This window comes from Tachypleus tridentatus, chromosome 6, assembly GCF_004210375.1.
Source record: "Tachypleus tridentatus isolate NWPU-2018 chromosome 6, ASM421037v1, whole genome shotgun sequence".
In the NCBI taxonomy this organism is placed as follows: domain Eukaryota; kingdom Metazoa; phylum Arthropoda; class Merostomata; order Xiphosura; family Limulidae; genus Tachypleus; species Tachypleus tridentatus.
Window position 1 is genome coordinate 12,590,635 of NC_134830.1, and position 22,102 is coordinate 12,612,736.

A 22,102-nucleotide genomic window follows, 5' to 3' on the forward strand; every position below is an offset into this window, starting at 1 on the left:
CTACTTCATCACTGGCATGGCCGAGCGCGTAGGGCGTGCGACTTGTAATCAAGTGTCGCGGGTTCGCGCCCGCGTCGCGCTAAACGCCTTCCAGCCGTGCGGGCGTTATAATGTGACGGTCAATACCACTATTCGTTGATAAAAGAGTAGCCCAAGGGTTGGCGGTGGGTGGTGATGACGAGCTGCCTTCCTCTAGTCTTACACTGCAAAATTAGGGACTGCTAGCACAGATAGCCCTCGAGAAGCTCTGTGCGAAATTCCAAAAAAAACAAAAAACTTCAATATTGTAATTTAAGCGTGAGTAATTTAAACTGATAAAAGCCCTGAGTGTCTCAGTGGTATGTTTGTGGACTTACAACGCTAAAACCGCGTTTCAATACCCGCGATGAGCAGAGCACAGACAGCCGATTGTGTAACTTTGTGCTTATTTCAAAACAACAATGTGTGTGTTTTCGTATAGGAAAGCCACAAGGGCTATCTGCTCAGCCCACCGAGGGCTGATTCAACAAGCTATTGTTGATTCATTTTTTCTAATTACTTGTTATTTAGGTTTTATTGCATGTAACGTAACTATATTTTATTTGAATTAATTTTAGTAAAATTAATTTAAAAATATCATGGTTATAAGAATTATAAAAAAGGTGTTTAAAAGCAGATTACTTAATCATTTGTTAATTTTAAAAAGTATATAAATTTTTCTTTTAGATTTAGTAAAATATTGGGAGTTCCTAGCTACATTTGTTTGGCTACAACACTTATCGTATTGTTATATTTTATAATATGCGGTTGCTTAGCAACATAGAACGTTTATAACGGCTTTGATGAATGTGATTTAAATGTGACTGCTCGCTCGTGATAATTTCCAGAAAATCAAAAAAATATTAGTTTCAGTTTAAAAGAAAAAAGAAAACTGTTGATCATATTACAAACATTACCATCCTTCGCACGTTTTTAATAAATCAAAAGTTTTACTGAGCCTATTATTTTGTAATATATTGAGCTTTAAATTTACACCATTCCAGAAATTAGGCTTAACATGGCTCATGTCATTATTAAACGCCAAACTAACCAGCTAACGAGATGGCTTGTTCCAAAAGGTTATAGTGAACATTCTAACGTAAGTGTGTGTGATTCACAAAATTATGTCTGATTTATATTAATTTCAAAAGAAGTAGCCAACATGCTTGACCATTCCATATTTTGCCATAAACTATAACAGTTTCGTTGTTTTGAATTTCGCACAAAGCTACTCGAGGGCTATCCGTGCTAGCTGTCCCTAATTTAGCAGTATAAGACTAGAGGGAGGGTAGCTAGTCATTACCACCCATCGCCAACTCTTGGGCTACTCTTTTACCAACGAATAGTGGGATTGACTGTCACATTATAACGCCCCCACGGCTGAAAGGGCGAGGATGTTTGGCGCGACGGGGATTCAAACGCGCGACCCTCAGATTACGAGTCGCATGCCTCAATGCGCTTGGCCATTACAGGCCCCAACAATAATAGTATAAATTAGTGAATGTTTTTTATATATAATTTTTATTTATGGAAAAGAAATGTTTCCCAAACTTCTTCTTGACCATGTTCTGTCTTTGTTGCAATAGTAAATTTTTTTTAGATGATTGTGTTGATGATTTAAATTTTAACTGATATTCAACTTGTATATATATATATATGTAAAGAAATTTAATTAATATTTTTTGGAACTTTAAAGGGAGCATAGAATTCTGACTGTGGCTGAAAATCTAATGACAGTGTTATATACTCATAGAATTCAACAAGATTTTAAAATATATGACTTTTGCCATTGGCTCATAGCAATCTCTGACATTTGGTCTAGAATTAAGAATAATATATGTATACTATAAGTGTTTCCATTGTTTAATTTTCAGGCTACAGACCCCAGAGGAGAGAATACATCTCTCTCTCGTTATGCCAAGATGTATTTGAGAGAAAAAGATGAGGGAATTGATAAATTACGTGAACAAATACACCAGTTGAGAGAAGAATTTGCAGAAATGAAGCCCAATGTGGTTCAAAGTGCTAACATGGTGTGATTCGAGAATTTTTTTTTTTGTCATTGGTGTAACTTTAGACTTGTAGCACACATTCTTTAATTTGTATCAGTATATAGATCTTTGTACAATACAAGATCATACTTTCATCTAGCTTTTACTGAAAATCAGTTAAAATGCATTTTAACCTTACTACAGTGCATTGACATGTTTGTTTGAACTGTGTTTGCCTTTTGTTATTGTTTTAATGAAACAGACAACAGCAGCTAGATACATAATATGCTATAATTTGTTATGAGTAATCTGCACTAAGTGTGCATGTAAAAGTCATTTATTGGAGTTCAAGGTGATTACAAAGAAAGTGTCACAGTTCAGCACATATTTCACAAATAGCATGGTATTGGGAGTTGAAATTATATAGGGTTATAATGAGTATTACGTGGAAGTAAGTGTCATGTTGTCACCAGAGGTTCCACTTTGATTTATTTCTAATTGGTATAAATGGCTCTTTTGATTGCAGTGCAGTTCATTTAACCAACATTAAACTGACAAGTTTGCAGACAGGTAAGCTAGTAATGCATGATACCATAGGGTACAGCATTAAAGCAGCACTCAGAGAATGGTAGAGTGTATAACATCCATAGAGGGCTTTACTCCAGTCTTGTTGTGTATAATTACAAAAGAAATATAAGGAGACAGGTTGGACTTGTTATAACCCATATGGGGAGAAGTTATGAACACCTAGTTAAGTGAAGTTATCAGAGATCAGAAAAAGTAACATCACATTCATTGCTTCACCCATATTACATATGGATTAGTTTCTAACCAGATAATACAGTTGGATGTGTTGACAATTTCAGAATGAGTGAAATGTGCTTCATCAGCCAACACAACATTGGCAAAAAAATGCTTAACAACTTCCAGTCTTTTGTGTAATTAAAAAATGGTTAAATTCATTTTTTGAAAATCTTTAAACATGATACAGCATGTCCGGATTTGGCATTTTCAGCTGTTTGTGGGGCTCTCCAGTTAACTTTGAAAATGTTTCCTGTTAACAAAATACATATTTTTCATAGCATACTGTACACTATTTTTATGATACTCACAAAGTGCTGATATACATGTTTCTTATATTTTTTGCATTATAAGATCAAAGAGTTACAAGGAACTTTAGAAGATAAACAAAGTTATCTACTAAAGAAGGACAGAGTAATGGCTAAAAAAGAAGTGGAATTGAAAGACCATCAGAAAAGTTATGAATCATATCAACACAAAATTTTCCAGCTTAGTGCCCAAATAATTCAAAAGGATGGTGACCTTGCAGAGATGAAAAAAGGAGAATGCCCAGCTTCAAATTCAAATCAACACTCTCCTTGAAGAAGTAGAATGTATGAGAAACTCCCAGGTACATTTTGTTATCTTTACTGCAGTTTTCACTGTATTTCTGTATGACCTATTGTGAAATTAATAATCTAATAATACAGGTGTTTAGGAATTTCAACTTTTATGTAAAAAATCAGTACATGATTATGAGAGATGGTTTACATATATACATCTTTAGTATTTTAGAAGGAATTTGTTATGATATCATGACGATGTAATATCTAGAAGTTCATGAAAGTTAAGGCAACCTTGAAATCTAGACGTTTCTTGTATTTTATAGAAATAAGAGTACTGTATAAGTGTCAGATTGAATGAGTTATTACTGAGATATTCAGTTCAATGTCAGTCAGTATTATTTACTTTTTTTTATATTAAACAAAATTTGTCATAAGAAAGAAAATTGTATGTGTCAATCTTGTTGGTAAGTTTCATAAATTTGATACATGGAACATTTAAGTAACTTCATAATCAAAATTTCCAGCTATTTCAAATCATAATATATAATGTATATAGCATAATAAATTAGACTCATCTTAGATAAATTATGACATGTAACATAATATGGATGCTTGTCTAGGAACTGAATCAGAGACAATATTTGTTCTAAATTAAAATAAAAATCCTAATTCAATTTATATTTATTAGTGCCAACAAGATTATATCATGTCCGATTATCAAGGTTTTCTTGAATCACCCTTCTTCGAACAATGAGAAAACATAACAAAAGATAATTGCTTGAAATTACCAAAATCAGAGAATTAGAAGTTAAAATACCATGAGAAAAAATGAACTAAAAAGCATATTGTTGAAATATTAGTCTGATGATATTTTGTTTGGGGAAGCATCAGACGAATACCCTGGTGTCTGAAAATGAAGTTGAAAAATGCTTCCAATGTTTTTACAACATTGCCCAAGCCATGGAATAACCCACCAAAAAGTGATCATTATTGTTACAGAGTGTTTTGACTGGTAAAGCACAAGAAGCATATGCCACTCCACAAGATTGCACTAATTATGATAAGATTAAAGAAGCTATTCTCAAAGCATACAAGTTAGTAAAGGAGCTTGTTGTCAAAAGTTGAAGTTACCACAAGCAAGATAATCAAACCTCTGTGGAGTTTGCCCATGAAAAGATAATTATTTTGATTGATGATGTAATATTGTGCATTTTGGCAACAAAGTTTTAGAAATTAAGACAACTATGTTTAATTGCAGAATTTAAATGCTGTACTAGTGATGACCTGAAAACTTACTTTAATGAAAAGAAAGTTGAAACACTATAAGAAGCAGCTGCTCTTTCCAGTGATTACACTTATACACATAATACCAGTTTTCATGAAAAGAAGTTCCTTCCAGCTCAGTAAAAACCTGTACCTCTTCAATTCACTAAGGTTGAGAATTTTAAAACAAATTCCAACTTCTCTAATTCAAATTCTTCAGACACACAGAATCATCAAGGTCTCTCTGCCATTTCTGTAAAAATCCTGTCATGTTTGATTTTGGCAGTTTGAAAAATAAAAATGAAAAGAAAGCAGCATTCAGTATGTTCACGTCCATGTATTGATATGGTTTCTCCAGATCACCTGATGTTGTTGATTTGGTCACTAACAGAAAGGCTTATGTAGTTATGGAGAAATATAAGTGTTTTGTGTCTGTTGGTTCTGTGTATTTGGCATAGGATACTGCTAATCTTATACCCACATGTATTTTAAATGATACTGGAGTTACTCAGTCATTATTCTTAGAGGGTGTATTGGCTTTAAATTTGAGTTTTGCCACTGGTGAGTCTGTTATTGCTCAGGGTATTGAGGTTGGCTTTGTTGATGTTCCTTTTATAACATTTATTAGCATCAGACCTAGTTTCAGGACCATTTGTTGATGGAGTAAAACCTACTCTCCCAATTTAGGGTGTATCACTATTGTTGGAAAAAGATTTGGCTGGGGGAAGAGTTGTTGCCAAATTCAAAATGGTTATCTAGCTGAAAAACAGTGATCAATTAATTATCAGTGGGACAATTACTTAATGAATGACAGTGAAAAACATAAGAGATCTGGTTCACCTGTGAAGCTCAGCTGGAAGTAAACTTGTCGTTGAGCAAGAAAAGGATCCAAAGTTCAAATCACTATTTAAACGTGCACCCCGAAAGAATCAACTGGAGAAAGTTCCGTATGGTTACTTCTTATGTATATGTATATCAAATATTTTAGTTAAAAAATTGTGTAATATCAATTTTTAATTCTCTAAAAGAAGGATATGTAATGGATTTACCATTACACATTTATTTTAAAACCTGTGTTTGTTTCAGTTTGATGCATGTGATGTATATTGTGCAAGTCTTGCTTCTCCTATAAATTTGTAGAAGATTCTCAAGAGCAAGAATCAACAATACATGTTTTATTATAGTACTAGTGTGTCTTGGAATGTTGTTGAATGTTCTAGAATCTTGCCTAATTGGTATAAATGCCAGCTGAGACACAGTAATAGAATATTATTGGCCAGCTGTAGTCAGTATGCTATGAGATTCAGAAGTTATAATTGCCATTGACACTTATTAATTGGAAAACTACAGAATGTGGTCAAGAACATTTATAGACTTTGAACATTATGAACCATTCAACTTCAGAGAATTAACTTTGAGGTTAGTATTTCTATGAAGACAATAGATATCTCTGTTGTCTTCCTTTGTGAAAGGAAAGCTTGTAAACTGCTTTAGGCCAAACAAGTAAAGAGCTAGCGAGCATTTTCATCAAGTGAAGTTTATTTGTCCATCAACATAAAAGTAATTTGTCCTTCATGGTCTTAGACTGTCGATAAACTATTCAATTCCAGACCAGATAAAAGACTGAATATTGTTTGCGAGTTTGTAAACTTTTGTAATAATCATTATTTTAAATTGTATTGTTTTTTGTGTATAAATATATATTTGTGTTAAGAAGGAAAATTTTGTGTATCAATGTTGTTGGCAAGTATAATAAATTTGATACATATTAACATTTTATTGACTACTTCTAAGTTAAAATTTCCAGCATATTTTTAAAATTGTAATATGCAACATACATAACATAATAAATTGGAAACTCTTCCAGGATAAATAATAATATGTAACAGGAGAACTCCAATGACTCAACTGTGAGAAACAATAAGGGATAAGAAGTCATTTCATTATTATTTGATGGAGAAAGTAATTTATATAGACTTACAGTATGAAAACAACATACAAAAGTTTTATTAATATGTTCTTGTACAGAAGAAGTGTAATTAGTTTTAAGTCTTAGTAACATATTAAAGTAGTTTTATTTTAGGATTTTTTAAAGGTTGTATCCAAGTGTTTATGGTGCTAATCCCTCTCCTTATTTGTTACTCATGGTCAGTGTTAGCTAGTGCAGGTATATCTGCTTCTCTTTTATGTTATAGATAGAATCTTCACAAAAGTTTCTCAGGTTCATGCACAAGGGTCAGATGCTGCAGTTCAGGTCTCTGGCATTTGGTTTTGCATCAGCACCTTATGTCTTCTGCAAAGTTGTTTGAGCATTTTCTCATCACCTGCATTCCTTGGGGCTGTGCACACATCATTATATGGACAACTGGCTCCATCCCTTCAATTAGCTTAAAACACTCTCACATTCTCCTTTCAGATGCCACAGAAGCAGGCTTCTTTATTAGACTGGAGAAATCTGTTTGGTCACTGACACAATATCTCGTGCATTTGGATGTGTTTTTCAATGCTCACTTGAGTCATGCACAACCAATTCCTGTGAGGCTTCAAGTCATGGAAAGAGCCATCAGGCTTTCACTTGTGTATCTTTCTTTTACTGCAGAGATGGTTCTCTCACTTTTGGAGATGAGGGTATTCTTCTCAAGCCTCTCATTTTTTTGGGATGGACACATATGAGATCCTTTTAGTAGTTTCTGCATGAACAGTGGGTCATGCATTCTTATTCTTTGTATTATCCTGTCTCCTTATCCAAGAGCAACTTCATTGATTACAAATGGTGGTTGGATCACAACAACATAAATATTGAAGCATTCATTCCACAACCTCCTCCCTAGATCCATCTGTTCACAGATGCATCTCTTCAGTGATAGGGTAGCTTATCTTCAAGGTCAGAACTTCGATGGTACTTGGAGAGAAGATTGTAACTTATTGAAATTCTCAACTGGAGTTATTGTGGTTTCCAGTACCTCATCCTCAAGCATTGGCAGTTGTTACATTCATTCAGGACTGAAAAGGATTTCAACTGTACATCTTTCCCTCAATTTGGCTATTGATTCATTCTACTCTCTGTCATCTTCTCTTGGTTGCACCATATTGGCCAGCTCAATCAAGCATTGTTTCTACGTTTTCAGTATCTGCATGAATGTGTACCTCCATCATTTCTGCACTGGCAGTATCTGTTGAGACAACCATGAACAGTCATTTTCCATCTACATGGTCAGAAACTCAGTCTTCATGCTTGGAAGTTATAGTTTTTTTACCCAGCATATGGATTTAACTTCTAAGGTTTCTCTGTATTTAACTGTACATCTCCATTTGCCAACCACAATCGTTTATCAATAGAAATGGAATATTTATCATAAATGTGGTATTAAAAGGAACTTCAAACCTCTTCACCCAAAAGTATTTACCATATCTTGTTTTATGAGTTGAGTATTTGAGAAGGGTCTTGCTTCATCAACTGTGGCTTCATATAAGGCATCCTTATCCACTGTTTTTAGTTATTCTTAATGTTTGGAAGGCTTTTGAATCCTGAGCTCTATCAGGTTTGCTAAAATCCTTTAGTATTCTTCAGCCCAAATGACATTTTTAATTACATAATTTAATTTTACAGTTGTTTTACATACATTTTCTCAATTTCTTTTCAGCTCTTACCTTTGTTTTCTTTGTTTCACTTTTTTTTAAAATTATGCTTGTGGACATTATCTCTCAGAATTGTTTGCAGTCTATATACATAGAACTCTATCATGCCACATTTGTACTTCTTGACTCCTGTCGGTCTTTTCTTCACAAGACTCTGGTAAGCAGGAAAGAGAAAATATCCTTTTCACTAATCCATTTATCAGCTGTTTCTCACCTTTATTACTGCTCTGATCATGACCATTTGTTATGTCTTGTACGGGCCCTCAGGTATTTAGTAGCTTGTAATAACTCATTCTGAGGTACCAGGAACTGATTGTTCATTCATTAGATCCTTCTATTTCCCATTACCCTAACGAGGTGGTTTATCATATTGAATCACATAGCCTGAAATGGATTATCATTACTGCAAAGGAATCTTCATGTCACATGATCAGGTTAATAATATCTCAAAGTTATTAGCCACCTAACTTAATCATCCTCTGGAAGACTATCCTCTGGGATAGTATGTAGACTATTATTAATACTTTCCTATCTTATTACTTACCTGATCTGGCAGTTTCTTCTTCTGAGTGTTTTCAAATACCACATGAATCTATTTTTAATGCATCTATTAGACTATAACGAGAATGGAGTATTTTTCTCAATCATATATTTTTTTAGCCCAATATCTCTGTTTTCACTGGATCTCATTCTGTGATAAGTGTTGCCCAGGTAGATTCTGTTGAAGTGGGGTGTTTTATAAGGCCATCTAGAAACCTACCACATGGTATTACATTGTTATTATTGACCACCACTCATGGACTATCATGAGTAGAAATAAAATGGACCCTGCCCATTCTTGCCAATATTCTGGTTGAATAAATTAGGATTAATTTTCTTTTAAAAATGTACAAAATGCAGTTAAACTATTGCAGAGTCCTTGGTAGAGCACAGGTTCCACATCCTCTATAATTATTGTGATAACTGTTAAAACTAAATTGATGTTATATTCCAGTCACTGGTTGATAGACAAGGTACCTTTCTTGCTGAAATAATAGAAAACAAATCCAAACAAAAATCTGGCTGAAGTTTCTTTCAAACTAAAACTAAGAATAGTAGATAGGCAGGTGTGCATACCTAACATGAAAAGAACGTATTTTTTATGGAGACCAAAGTAAACTCCCATTACAAACAGAATGTTGTTTAAAGATGAAATCCACAGCCATTGTAGTCATTCTTCAGATAGTAATAAGTAGTTTTATACATTTTGATGTAAGCAAAAATACACTTAAGATATACATATACGGGTGTCTGAAAATGAATATACCAAAAAAAAACGGTTGAATGCTTTATTGTTATTTAAGATAACAATTGGATATAAAGACAAGCACTAGGCTTGTAAAGTTTAGTTTTAATTGGTAATGTACTTTTACAAGTCTTCAATTATTCTCTAAAATTAATTTAATTCTGCTTTCAAATTCTGAGAAATTTTCCAACACAGCAGTAGGGATGGATAAGATAACTTCACAAATCTGATGTTTCAGTTTTCAAGGTCTTTTGATTTGTTACGGTAGACTTATGTTTTAAAAATATTTCAAAGGTGAAAATTTAAAGGGGTTCAATTGTGTGTCCAAGAGGGCTGTTTGATAGGTTTTCCTCTACCAGTCCAACACTGAAAAGTTTCACTTAAAATCTTTAACAATTCAAGCAACATGGGGTGGTGTTCCATCCTGTTTGAAGGTATCTCTTTGTAACAAACCAAGTGTTTCTTGGAGTTGTGGAATAAAGAAACAATTCATTTGTCAAAAAATAATTAATATTAATTTATTTTGGACACTCTGTGCCACAAACATCTTATTACCTCAGGAAACTTTGATAAAGAGTGTACTTTTGCAAATGTATCTGTAGATTTAGAAAATATTTCTAAGTGATGAGTCATATTAAGTAATCAAGATTGAAAAAATTAGATTAAATATCTTAATTTCTTGATCTGTTGAATAAACAAATTTTGCATGAAGGAAATAGAAAAATTATTTTCAGGAATTATAGGTATTGCCTGAATCATGCTATATATAGATATTTATATTAAAAGTATTCTTTACTACTGGCTTTTAATGTGATCTTTTTATTATTATGCATCATTGGTACTATCCAGGAAAGTATATCATCCTTCAAGAAGTATGTAGAAGAAAGTAAAGCAGTAACACCTGACCTCATAAATACTGTATTAGTGAAACAAATTGCTGAAAATGAAATAATTTGTCAACAGCAGTTGAAAAATACAGAAAACATTTGGAAAAACAAAATGGATGAAGAGTGCCAAAATATCAGCAAAGAATTTATGCAGAAAATGAAAGAACTGGGAATTTGACCTCAAACAAAAGTTTGAGAAAGAAAAAAGTGATATAGAACAGAGATACAAGACTAAAATGTGTGAAATGGAAAAAGATTTAAAACACCAGTTTAAAACAGAAAAAGGTGAAGATAGAAAAAAAGATTGAAAATTCATATAAGCAGAAAATTGGAATATTGCAACAGTTGCATGCTGATGAGAAACAAACTTTACAAAAATTACATTATGATGAACTTCAGGCCTCAGAAAGACAACAAACTAAAAATCTTGAAAGCTTTAGAAAACAATTAAATGACTGCCACCAAGAACATATTTTGTCTTTAAAAAATGACTTTCTTCGTGCAAGAGAGATTGTTCAAAAGGATAATAAAGAAAGTATCAAGCTTTTGCAGGAAGACTTTGAAAAGAAGCTCAAATTTGAATGTCATTCACTTAATATTAGTCATCAAAATGAAGTAAATGAATTAAACATTAAGTTCCAGAATGATATATCTGCTGTACAGATGGCTCACCACGAACAGTTTCAGAGATTGGCAGAAGATCTGAGGAGACACTGGGAAGTTGAAAAATCTGAACTTCAGAAACTTCATGCTGAAGAAATTGAAGCAATCAAAGAAAACCTTAATAGACAGTTTGAACGTGAGAAACAAATAATGAAAAAAGCACATATTGAAGAAACAAATGAACTGAAAAAGGTCAGTGAAAAATCTCTTGAAAATATAATAAATAATCTCAAGTTTTTTGTGAAGAAAAGTCAGGGCATGCTGTTTCAGAGTCCCTTGAATATGAAAAGCATTCATTGAATGATACAAATAGTTTTGAACTTTTAAAATTTCAAGAGGAATGTAAGAGCATCATAAGTGGTGAAAAGCAAAAGCTCAAACAAAAATATGTTGAGCAGTTGAAACAAGAAGTGGAAAAGCTTCGTGAACAGTTTTTAGAAGAATATAAAAGTTTTTGTCTTACCAACAGAGAAGCTTATGAAAAAGAAAAAGCTTACTCTACAGCTCTGTTACAAGCTCTTGAAACAGAATGTGTGAAAGTAACCCAGTTACAGTTGGCTGTGGAATCAAAAGAAAAGAATGAGGTATGGAAAGCTTAAGGTTGCTAATGATATTAAAAAATTTTAAACCAAATTCTAAGAGTGAACACGACAAGTTTATACTTGCATGCACTTTTATCTGTTACTTAATAAGAGCTCTTCTTTATTCTGTTTTATGTTCAATGATTTTTAAACTATTATTTTAAAAAACTGAAAACTTGAAATATGTTTGTGTTGTAGCTTTGCACTTTGCATATTATTTTAGTTTTCTGTTTATAACAGAGCAAAAAGGACATTTAATTTTACCAATGGCTTCTAGTACATTATTTGTCCTTTCATGGTTTTTGGAGTGTTATATAAGTTAAGTCATACATCTCTGCTACAGTTTTAATAGAAAGTTTGTTTTCAACTTTACAAAGAACCTTAAAGAAATGTTGATCTCCAGTGGAGGTGGAATATCTTATCTGTTTTCAACACCCCCTGATATTGAAAACTTCAGAAGTCCAAGTACAAATAGGTATATTGTGTGTGTATATATTTTTTCTTTCTTTCTTACAAAACCTACTTGTGATTTTTAAAGACAGAAAAATTGCTGCAAAAAATTATAAGCACGCACAGTTGCACTTACTCTGAAAATATTTGTTTACAAAACCAAACATGCAAAGTTATTGAATAAAATGTATGACCAAAATTCATTATGTTCTAACTTGTAAATATTAGTTATATTGACTACAGAACATTATTTTTATCAGTAGTTTAAATATAATATTTTTATTCCCTCACGACATCTGTAAAGTACATCATATAAACGTTTTAATTCAGAAAAGCTACATGTGTAGACTCTAACCTTCCACAAATGTATCGTTATCTATGCACAGTAGTCCATATTCTTTCTTCTGCACTGCTAGTGTTTATATTATGATGCTTTCAAATTTTGCAGTATTGAAATTTTGGGCAATTACCTTCAGTTTCCCCCCCCACACACACACCATGGATTTAAAGATTGATGTTTCTACAATATCCAATGGCCCTAACACTCCAGGATTCTTCTCCTGCTGTTTCATTGTTAACAAGAGACACTTTGTTTGTCAACGATGTTGTCATCATTTCACATCAGGTGTTTGGTCGTCTTGTGTCTCACTACTTCTGTCTTTTTTTCTTTACGTCTATAATTACTCAGGTATGTGACTTTGTTTTTTCCCATTTCTTCTTCTGACTTTCTTTTCTCCTATCCTTCCCCAAACATTGGTGTTCATACTGATGATTTTCTGTCCAACTAATGGGCTCTCCATATCAGTTTTAGCCTCTTCATCTTCAGTACTTTTATTGTTCTCTCTGCTTTTGGTACTCTTGTTGTTCTTGAGCCTTAATCCCGAGAATGTCTTCTTATTCGGGGTGCTCTATTTTATGTTTTATTTATCTTCAGTCTCTTTGTCTTCATTTTGCCATCATGTAACTCCTTTGCTACTTGTCTTTTCTTCACCTTCTCTCAAAGTCTGTCTATTAGGACCTCAACAGTTTTTATGGGATGCTCTTTCCTACTTGTTCCACACTTTAATCTTGATCCATTTTACTGCTTTGTTACTGTGGTTTCTTTGTTTCAGGAATTTAGTTGGTTGCAAGATCTTTCAAGGTGTTCAAGACTCTTTGAAATTTCATTTTGAAGCTGCTTGTCTTTTTTTCATTTTCTTCCGTACCCAACAACAAATTCTGTAACAATTACCCTTTTTCAGGAGTTGCACAGATTTGTCCTCTGTCCTGTTCCTCATTCTTTTATCCCTTTCATAGGGTTGGGAATTATTGTTCATGTAGAAGACTTGTCTTGTGTGCTTCCTGTCAGCTCAGGTCCTGTGGAATTCAGCCAAACACGTATGAACTCCCTGTGCTAACAGTCTTTAGCTCATGAACATGCTTTCTCATGGTCTGTCCCTGTGTTGTCAAACTCCACCCCACCCCCTCAGCTTTTTTCTTGTCTGGACTTTTTTTAACTTACATCTCATTCTATGCATCTTCAAGCATCTCAATAACAATTTATTCTATTTACTGACTTAGGATTGGACACCTCCTTTACTCTTTATCACAAAGATCAGTTGATTTTATTTCTGTAACTCTCATTTCTCTCTAAAACTTGAGCTACATGGAAAGAAAATGGGATTTCTATTTCCCATCATTCTGGCTTCCATTTCTTTATACAGCCATTTTAACTCTGACTGTTGTTGAGCCTGGTTTGAGCTATTCTTTATTTAACTGGAACTGCCCCTTCTTACCATGGTATTTCTTCATTTCTCATGACTGTTCATTTTATCATGTCACCTCCCATTAGGTTTGTCAAGGTTTTTCTTGTCTCTTATAATTGTTTGAACCCTGGATGAGACCATTTAGATCAGCATGTAGACCAGATATGTTACATTACTTCTATCATATGGCATTTTTAGTACTTCTTTCTCCTTCCATCTGCCATTCTCCATCCTGCTCAGAGGCTCTTGTGAAATGAGTATTGTTATTTGTTTTTTTACTTCCTCACCTGCTCACTGCTCGACATTCTTAGATCTTACTATCCCTTACCTAATAATGCTGGAACCCACCTTGTGACCATTGTTGCCTCATGGGGAGTATTTACCTAAAATGTACAATATGGATGGGTACAGATAATGTTAGGTTTCTTTGCCCCTGCCCTGTGCACTCTGTTGAAATGGGGTTTCCCTCAAGACTGCTTTGATGGCATCTTATATATATTCTGCCTTTCAGACTGTACTTTACAACACTAGAAACTGTATTTTGATACCTATGTTGGTTGCTGCATATAGCCCATTGTGTAGTTTTGTGTTTAATGATAAATATGCTAGGCTATCCTGCACTTAAATAAAAAACAAACTAAAAAAACTGCAGCACTAGCCATGTGCATAACCTCACCCCTGACTTGCACATGCTGTCTTTTGTCACTTTAACACTCAAATGTAAACAAACAAACAAAAAAAAAGATGTAAGTGTGTGAAATATCCTAAAGGTTCATTCTCATATAAATTACTCTTTGCGAGCTGGTTACTGGATAACTTGTCATTTGACAATTGTTAAATTTTATAAAACATTTCTTTGCAGTTTCCAAAGCAGTTATTAGAAGCAATCAATTTATAAGGTCATTTAACCCAAACTAATAGATGATAGTCATTTCCCTTTTGTGTTTGTACTAGGCCTAGTAAATTATCTGAATATTATGGCTGTATGATATGAAGATGTTCTCTTATTATCATTATTATTACTGTAATTATAATTTGCAAAAATATGACTCAAGTCTAATAACTGTAAACAGTAATATTATTAAAATATTACTTGTGCTTGGTATTTTACATCTTCTTTAATAAATTGTTGATAAGTCCCACTAAATATGAGGATGTGTTGTTTTTTTATTATAGTGCAAGATATTTAAATACCTTCTCGAAACCTGTAACTTATTTCACATTGATTGCAAAAGTTATGAACTTGTCAAACTGAAAGTGTTTACTTTTTATTAATTCTCTTCAGAAACAATAATATTAATATCTTAAAATTAAGTTTCTACTGCAGTGTATATGCTATATTTGTGGTAAATCAAATGCAAGTGTCGAGATCTCATTGCCTAATTGTGATGCAGAATTAAAACAAATGATAACTAAGGTTTCTCTTGCTGTGACCATGACTAGACAAAACTGCTGATATAAAAAACATTAATTACCATCCTCAGCTCATTTTAATGCAAATGAGCATAAATATATCTAAATTGGATTGCAGCTGTTTGGTTAGTTACATGTAAAATTTCTGGTACTTGTATATATCTTTAGTAATAAGCTTTCAATGTTTACAGCTACTTACATTTTCTAAACACTATTATTTCATATTTCTTATCAGACTGTCAGCTTTTTCATAATATGTAACTTGAAAAATTATATAATTGTAACATTAATTCTGTTGATTGTCATCAACCATGAAATTTGTTATTATTTTCTTCATTCTTTGGTAGTTATTAACATGTCTCTTCATGCTAACTAGGAGAATACTTATAATTTGTCAATGTTTTTAAAGGATAGGAAGAAATCTTAGATTTTTCTTTTTCCCTTGGTAGATCTCTTGCTCCAGACTTCAATAGCACTCTTCAAGTCACCTCTTTGAATGAAACGAAACCAACAGAAACAGTTATGAAGTTTTTCTCTAAATATATTTAATTAACAATGCTAATATCTCATTTTAAAGAACATTAGTTTTAATTTCTTCTGTACTGATTAGTTAGTCCTCTCAAAATCAGTTGTGAAAATATCCCACTTACAAAAATGTTTACTAAGAGTGACAAGATAGATCTACAGAATTACTGGAGATTCATTGAGATATTTACTGTAAAATAATTCTCTATTCTCTAGTTAATTGAGTGCACATGAAATAAACTTAGTGAAAATGTATTTTACTTGTCACAATGAGAGTTAAATTTGAAGTCATTTTACTTGTTCAGATAAGATCATATGTAAGACTAATTCTGTTGAGATGATGTTACTCCATGAATCTCATGTTACTTAATAAACTGTTTAATGTCATACTTACCCAAAGCAATTAATACTACCCACTTGATTGTCATTCCCAATGAAGCATCAGGAGGGCATAATCAAATGAGATCAGTTGACTGCTCGTATGCTTAACATCACATAATACAGGTAACCTTGCAGCTTTATTTGCCAGATGAAGATAAACTGTGCTACTCTAGGTTAGTGACACAGAAGAATAGGTTACTAGAACAAAAATAGTTAAAGGACCTTCTTCACCAGTGTCTTTCATGGAATCTATACACATCTGCACAAATAAAACTTTTGAACAATGCCTCTATTAATAAAAATAGGAATGTACGGTATGCTTATATACCAAAAAAAAATATATATGCATAATTTTTGTTTTCATTCTATAAAATGTCTTAGGAAATAAAATTATTATATTTACATATAAAACATTGCACTTTCTGATATTTTTAAAAATAAGAATGAAGGTACATTTATCAAACTGTTGTTTTATTAGTCAATTGACAGTGTATTTTATTTACTTTATAGGATTGTAGAAGGTGCAATTCACTTGAAATTGAAAGGGCTAGTTGGGTCAAAGAGCAATCCAACATCCTGAAATCCCTTCATCAATCTGAGAGTGAAGTCATCAGACTCAAAAAAGCTACTTCAGACCACAGAAAATGAGAATAATGGAAATGCTGTAGTTGATAAAAATAAGAAGGTATATTGTATCACACATGTATTTTCTTTTGCAATATAGTAACTTTGTATATACATCTCTCAGAATGCCAAAAAGGATTATCTCTTAATGATTTGTGGGGAAGGTTTTTGGAAATTGTTAAGAATAGGTTTCTTCACCAATTAGTCAAGGAACTGACCAGAAACAATGTTATTTTAGATTTATTGTTGACTTCAAATATAGAAATAATTGAAAGGGTGGAAATTGGGGAACATTTGAATACAAGTGATCATTGCTCTTATTAATTTCAATATTTTGTTACATATAGATATAAGGAATGATATTATTTTAGTCACAAATTGTAAACTTTGAAGGCATGCAACAAGAATCATTTGTTGTGAATTAGGCAACTGAGTTTTATGAAAAGACTGATTGCTTGTGGAAAATTTTTAAAGATAAATTTTAAATATTCAAAATAAACACATTTCTTATAAAAACGTTAGCTCAAATGAGTTAAAATTAAAGAAAAACATCATGAATATAAGAAATTTGAATTGATTGGTATGACAGGAAACTTGGAAGATCATAGAATATAAAGAAAGTTAATGAAACAGGATTTCAGGACATTAAAAATATGTATGAGGAAAGGTTAGTTGAAAATATAAAAATTAACAGTTAAGATTTATTTAAATACATTAAAAGTAAACAAAATGTCAGAATGAGGGGAAAACCCTTGAGGGATGGTAAAGGATGGTAAATTATCACAATATGATAATTGTGAGATGGCTGTGTTATTTAGTTTTGCTTTTTCTTTAGTTTTTACTAATGGAAGTTTAAAGAAGATGACTGAATTAATTTTGAGCTGGTTAATTATAAATTGGGAAATTTAGGAAAATGATGAGGCTCCTTGGCCATTGAACATTTCCCCAAGGGTTTTGAAGGATATTAAAGATTGGATATGTGAGCCACTTTCTACTATTTTTTGTTCGCCCTTGAATAGTGAGCAGGTTCCAAAGGATTAGAGGTTTGCTAATGTAAACTCCTCTTGTCAGGAAGGTGATAAAATTATTCCAGTGATTGTAGACCCATCAATTTTATTGCATAGTTAACATAATTTCTGGTGTTATCTATTTATTGCATGACATCACAATCTAACTGTAAAATTGTGATGACATCATAGTCAAATTTTGTGCCTACTGGGAATGCCATCCTATTTCTTCCTGAGTTTCTTGCTCATCATGTGTAACAGATTTATTATGTGTTAAGTTTAATACACGTGTGTGTTTCAGTTTGATGCATGTGACATATATTGTTGAATATGTATTGAGCAAGTCCTGACTGTTCTCTGAATTTGTAGAAGATTCTTGAGAATAAGAATCAACAGTATTTGTATTGTGAAATGCTGTTGCCTTTGAACCTTGTGAAATGCTCTATTATCTAGTGTGATTCATATAAAAACTATCTGAGAGACAGTAATAGAATATTATTAGTCAGCTACAGTTAGTGTGCTCTAGACCTCAGAAGCTGTAATTGTGATTAATACCTATTAATTGAAAAACTACAGAATTGGACCAGGAAATTCATAGATTTCAAATGTTAGAAACTGTTCAACATCAGTGAATTAATTTCAGACATCAGTATTTCTTAAAGGACATTAAATATCTTCCTCAGTAAAAGTCAGAGGGATAAGGTCAACCTAGTCAGCTTAAGCAAGGTGTGACAGTACCAATTCAGAATTAATTTGCTCATTATTTTCCTGAATCATTGACAAAATATTCAGTTCTAGGCTGAATATAAAACTCAGTAGTATTTGTAAGTTTGTAAAACTGTTGTATGTAAATCATCACTTGTAATAACTGTTATTATAAATTATGTTGTTTTATTAATTTTCTTTGCATATTAAAATATATTTGTGTGAAGAAACAAAATTGTGTGTATCAATCTTGTTAGCAAATATCATAAATGTGGTATGTATTGACCTTTAATTAACTTCTATTTAGATATAAGTGATATTTTTGTGTATCACATGCTTTCTAATTGAAGAACTGTAAATTGTTTGTTTAAGTAGGAGCATCTCAGTTAATTTATGACTGTTACAGTGTGACTGTAACATAATGTAAGAAAATTTCAAAATATTTTTGTGATATAATTTGATAAATTTGCTTTTTTTAATAAACCTTTACTTGTTTTTTTGAAATGTAACTGGAATCTTTCAAAGTTAAAACTGTTTTCATCAATTATGTTGTACATTTTTTCTTAAAGTATCTTAGAAAACTAATATTTTTGCTTCTACAATTTCTATCGATTTTATAAGAAATTTTCCCTGGGCTTTCCACCTAACAAATAAAGATGTCCCTTATTTCAGCAGCCAGTTGAAGTCAGAGTAGAATATAAAGGTTGCAGGTAGCTGGATAAATACTTAGCAACATATTATTTTTCACTGTGAATAAAGATCTTTTTCCATTCACATGTTAGTGATTTTTTCTTGTAATGATTATGTTTGACATAATTTGCACATACCATTTCTGGAATATGCATGTTGTCAATACTTTTAATTTATTTACCAGATATCAGTGGACCTGAATACTGCATATATTAAGAATTCAAAACAGATACAGTGGTTTATTACATCAGGGTGTAGGAGATATACGACATTTATACTTTTAAGTACTATATATAAATTTTTGGTTAAAAAAACACTTCCATCAAATCTTATAAACTGTTTGTTATTTAGTCATTTTTCTGTTAAAAAGAAATAGGCTTTTTATCTTTTCAGGGTATAGCTCTTCTAAAAGGAAAAATCAGTTTTTTTCTGATTACATGTCACTTGCCATTTAGTTATTATGCAGCAGTTATTGTTACATTTAGAATATCTTTGCCCCAAAATAATTATATACTTTATATGTAACAATTTATAATTTTTGTCCCCTTTTATTGTCTACATCAGATTTATGTTGTTTTAAATACACGTTAGTATCACAAATATACTTTTATATGCTCCTAATTTTTTTTAGATGCTGTAGCAAGAAAAATATTACAAGTTAGAGTTACTCCTTATATGTGGTATGAACCATTGATATTCAGCAGATAAGTTTAAAAGTGTCTACAAAATGCAAATTCCAGAAATGATATGTACAGAATACATTAAACATGGATGATAAAAGACAGTAACACAATTAAGTGAACAAACAGTCTATTTACAGTGAAAAATATATGTAGTTAAGTGTTTCACCTACTGGTCAGTCTTTAATTCTGCTGTGACTTAACTGGCTGCTGAGGTAAAAGAAACCTTCTTCAAAATGAGTTGCACTGGACAAAGGATATTCTTTTATGTCTACTCAGAAACATAACAAAACGAATTCTGTTTTTTGCTGAAAGTTCATTATACCAGAATCCAATGTTATGTACATCATCAGTTGTTCCAAATAACATTTACTCAGAGAGACAAGATAACATTACTCATGCAACTTTGTGACACCTTTGAGATAAGCTTGCCATTTCCTTGGGTAAACAGTCACAGAACTATGTTACGTGTTTGTAACCATTAGTGAATGCAACCCTTAATTCAGCAATTTTCAAGTAATTAATGTGTTTTCAAATGTGAAAACATTATATTGATCTAAGTGAGAAGAAACCAAAGAAATCAGAACTTAAATTATTAAAGAATAATTGGTTAAGAAATCTTTTTTTCTATTTAAGAATATGTGTTTTATAACATTTCACTTTCTTCATTTCAACAGTTTTACAAGGCTTATTGCAAATACAGACGTGCTGAAAATTACAGGAGGTCACTGGTCTATCAAAAGAAGTATTTGCTAAATCTATTAAATGGATTTCAAACTACAGAAATTGTAACTATGGCCCTCCTTGCAAAAATTATTGACGAACCCACTGATAACCACCAGACTATTTTGTCTCCTGTGTCATCATTTCGATCTGTGGCATATGCTATTATAGCACTTCATCGTATGCATTATCTGGTGAAACGATGGAAGAAAGCTTTATATATCTGTTCAAACAGCAACTGAGTATGTGCAACAGAATGACCACCATATTCTGTCATTAAACAAAATTGTAACTTGTATTATTTGTATGTCCTTGTTTTATGTATCTTTTCAAATTTGTGTTTCAAGAAATAAAAAAAGTGTACATAAATTTATATTTTATTATCTCTAAACATTGTGGAAATTATATGTGTACACTAGCCAAAATCCTGATTGAAATATTTAATTATTTGTGTGTAACTTTTGAAATTATTATTTCATTTAGATAATTTATAATAAATTTCAGTTAATTCTCTGTTTAAATAGTTTACATTTTGTTCTAACTCACATGACATAATGACAACATTATATGCAATTAACATATTTACACAAAATAACTAAAGGATTTGAAATAAAAAAGATTGTATAAGTTCACAATTTTTTCAGATGGGTCACAAAATGTAGAGGCAGACATGGCATAGTGGTTGATTCACAATTCATATCCTGCTCCACACTTTGGAGCTGTGAGTGCATAATAAGAATGATGGACAGATCCTACCATTTGATAAGAATATCCCTAAAATCGGCTATGAGTGCTGGTCACTAGCAACCTTCCCTCCAGTTAACCATTTCAAAATTAGGGACAACTAACATTTTGTGTTGATAGCCCTTGAGTAACATTTTGCAATTTTACACAAACAAAATCAGAAAGTAATATGTATGACAGTCAGAATATCTTATAATATTTAATTCATTTTCATCAATAAGAAGAAAATTAAATGTTAAATGTTTAAACAAGGACAGTGATTTTCTAAATGTGAACTGATTTATGAACAAGTTTCTGAATATTCACACATAGCTGGTGATAATTGCAGTCAAGAGAGTAACTCTTATGACCACTTTATTAAATATGTATACAAAGTAGAACACTGGACTGGGGTTAGTTATTTTGTAGTAAAAACAAAATAGGTCAGTTGGTGGGCTTAATGTTAACAAATGCTGTTTAAAACATAAACCACAAGACATAAAGCCTAACATAAAATTGTTACAAGTTGGAAAATAATGATAACACTACAGTAGATATTAAACTAGAAAATGATTTATTTAACAAACTTACAACCTAAACACTTAACAAGGTAATACAACATTTGATGATGAATGTACTTTCATTAGTGACTGTTTAAATATCAACTAATGAAAGGTCATACTTTCATGTTCAGTTGCAAACACAATAAAACTATGTCTGTATTTTTTTCTCTAAATATTCTAATTTGATTCATGGATCCATG

General features: G+C 32.0%; 3 protein-coding genes across 3 annotated transcripts in view; all 3 read left to right on the forward strand.

Annotated features, from left to right (window-relative positions):
- Window positions 1-22,102, forward strand: part of LOC143251937 (E3 ubiquitin-protein ligase TRIM45-like) — a 73,655-nt gene that overhangs the window by 35,407 nt on the left and 16,146 nt on the right. The window lies entirely within an intron of this gene.
- On the forward strand, window positions 824-11,339 carry LOC143251936 (uncharacterized). Its single transcript, XM_076503311.1, has 4 exons — window positions 824-1,117; window positions 1,893-2,051; window positions 3,165-3,420; window positions 10,392-11,339. Exons 1-3 carry the CDS (start codon window positions 1,037-1,039, stop codon window positions 3,390-3,392), a joined length of 468 nt encoding a protein of 155 aa, XP_076359426.1. The 5' UTR covers window positions 824-1,036; the 3' UTR covers window positions 3,393-3,420; window positions 10,392-11,339.
- LOC143254439 (uncharacterized) lies at window positions 3,402-20,983 on the forward strand. Its single transcript, XM_076509627.1, has 7 exons — window positions 3,402-3,420; window positions 7,035-7,246; window positions 10,775-11,228; window positions 11,339-11,676; window positions 12,051-12,148; window positions 15,731-15,800; window positions 20,571-20,983. Exons 1-7 carry the CDS (start codon window positions 3,402-3,404, stop codon window positions 20,856-20,858), a joined length of 1,479 nt encoding a protein of 492 aa, XP_076365742.1. The 3' UTR covers window positions 20,859-20,983.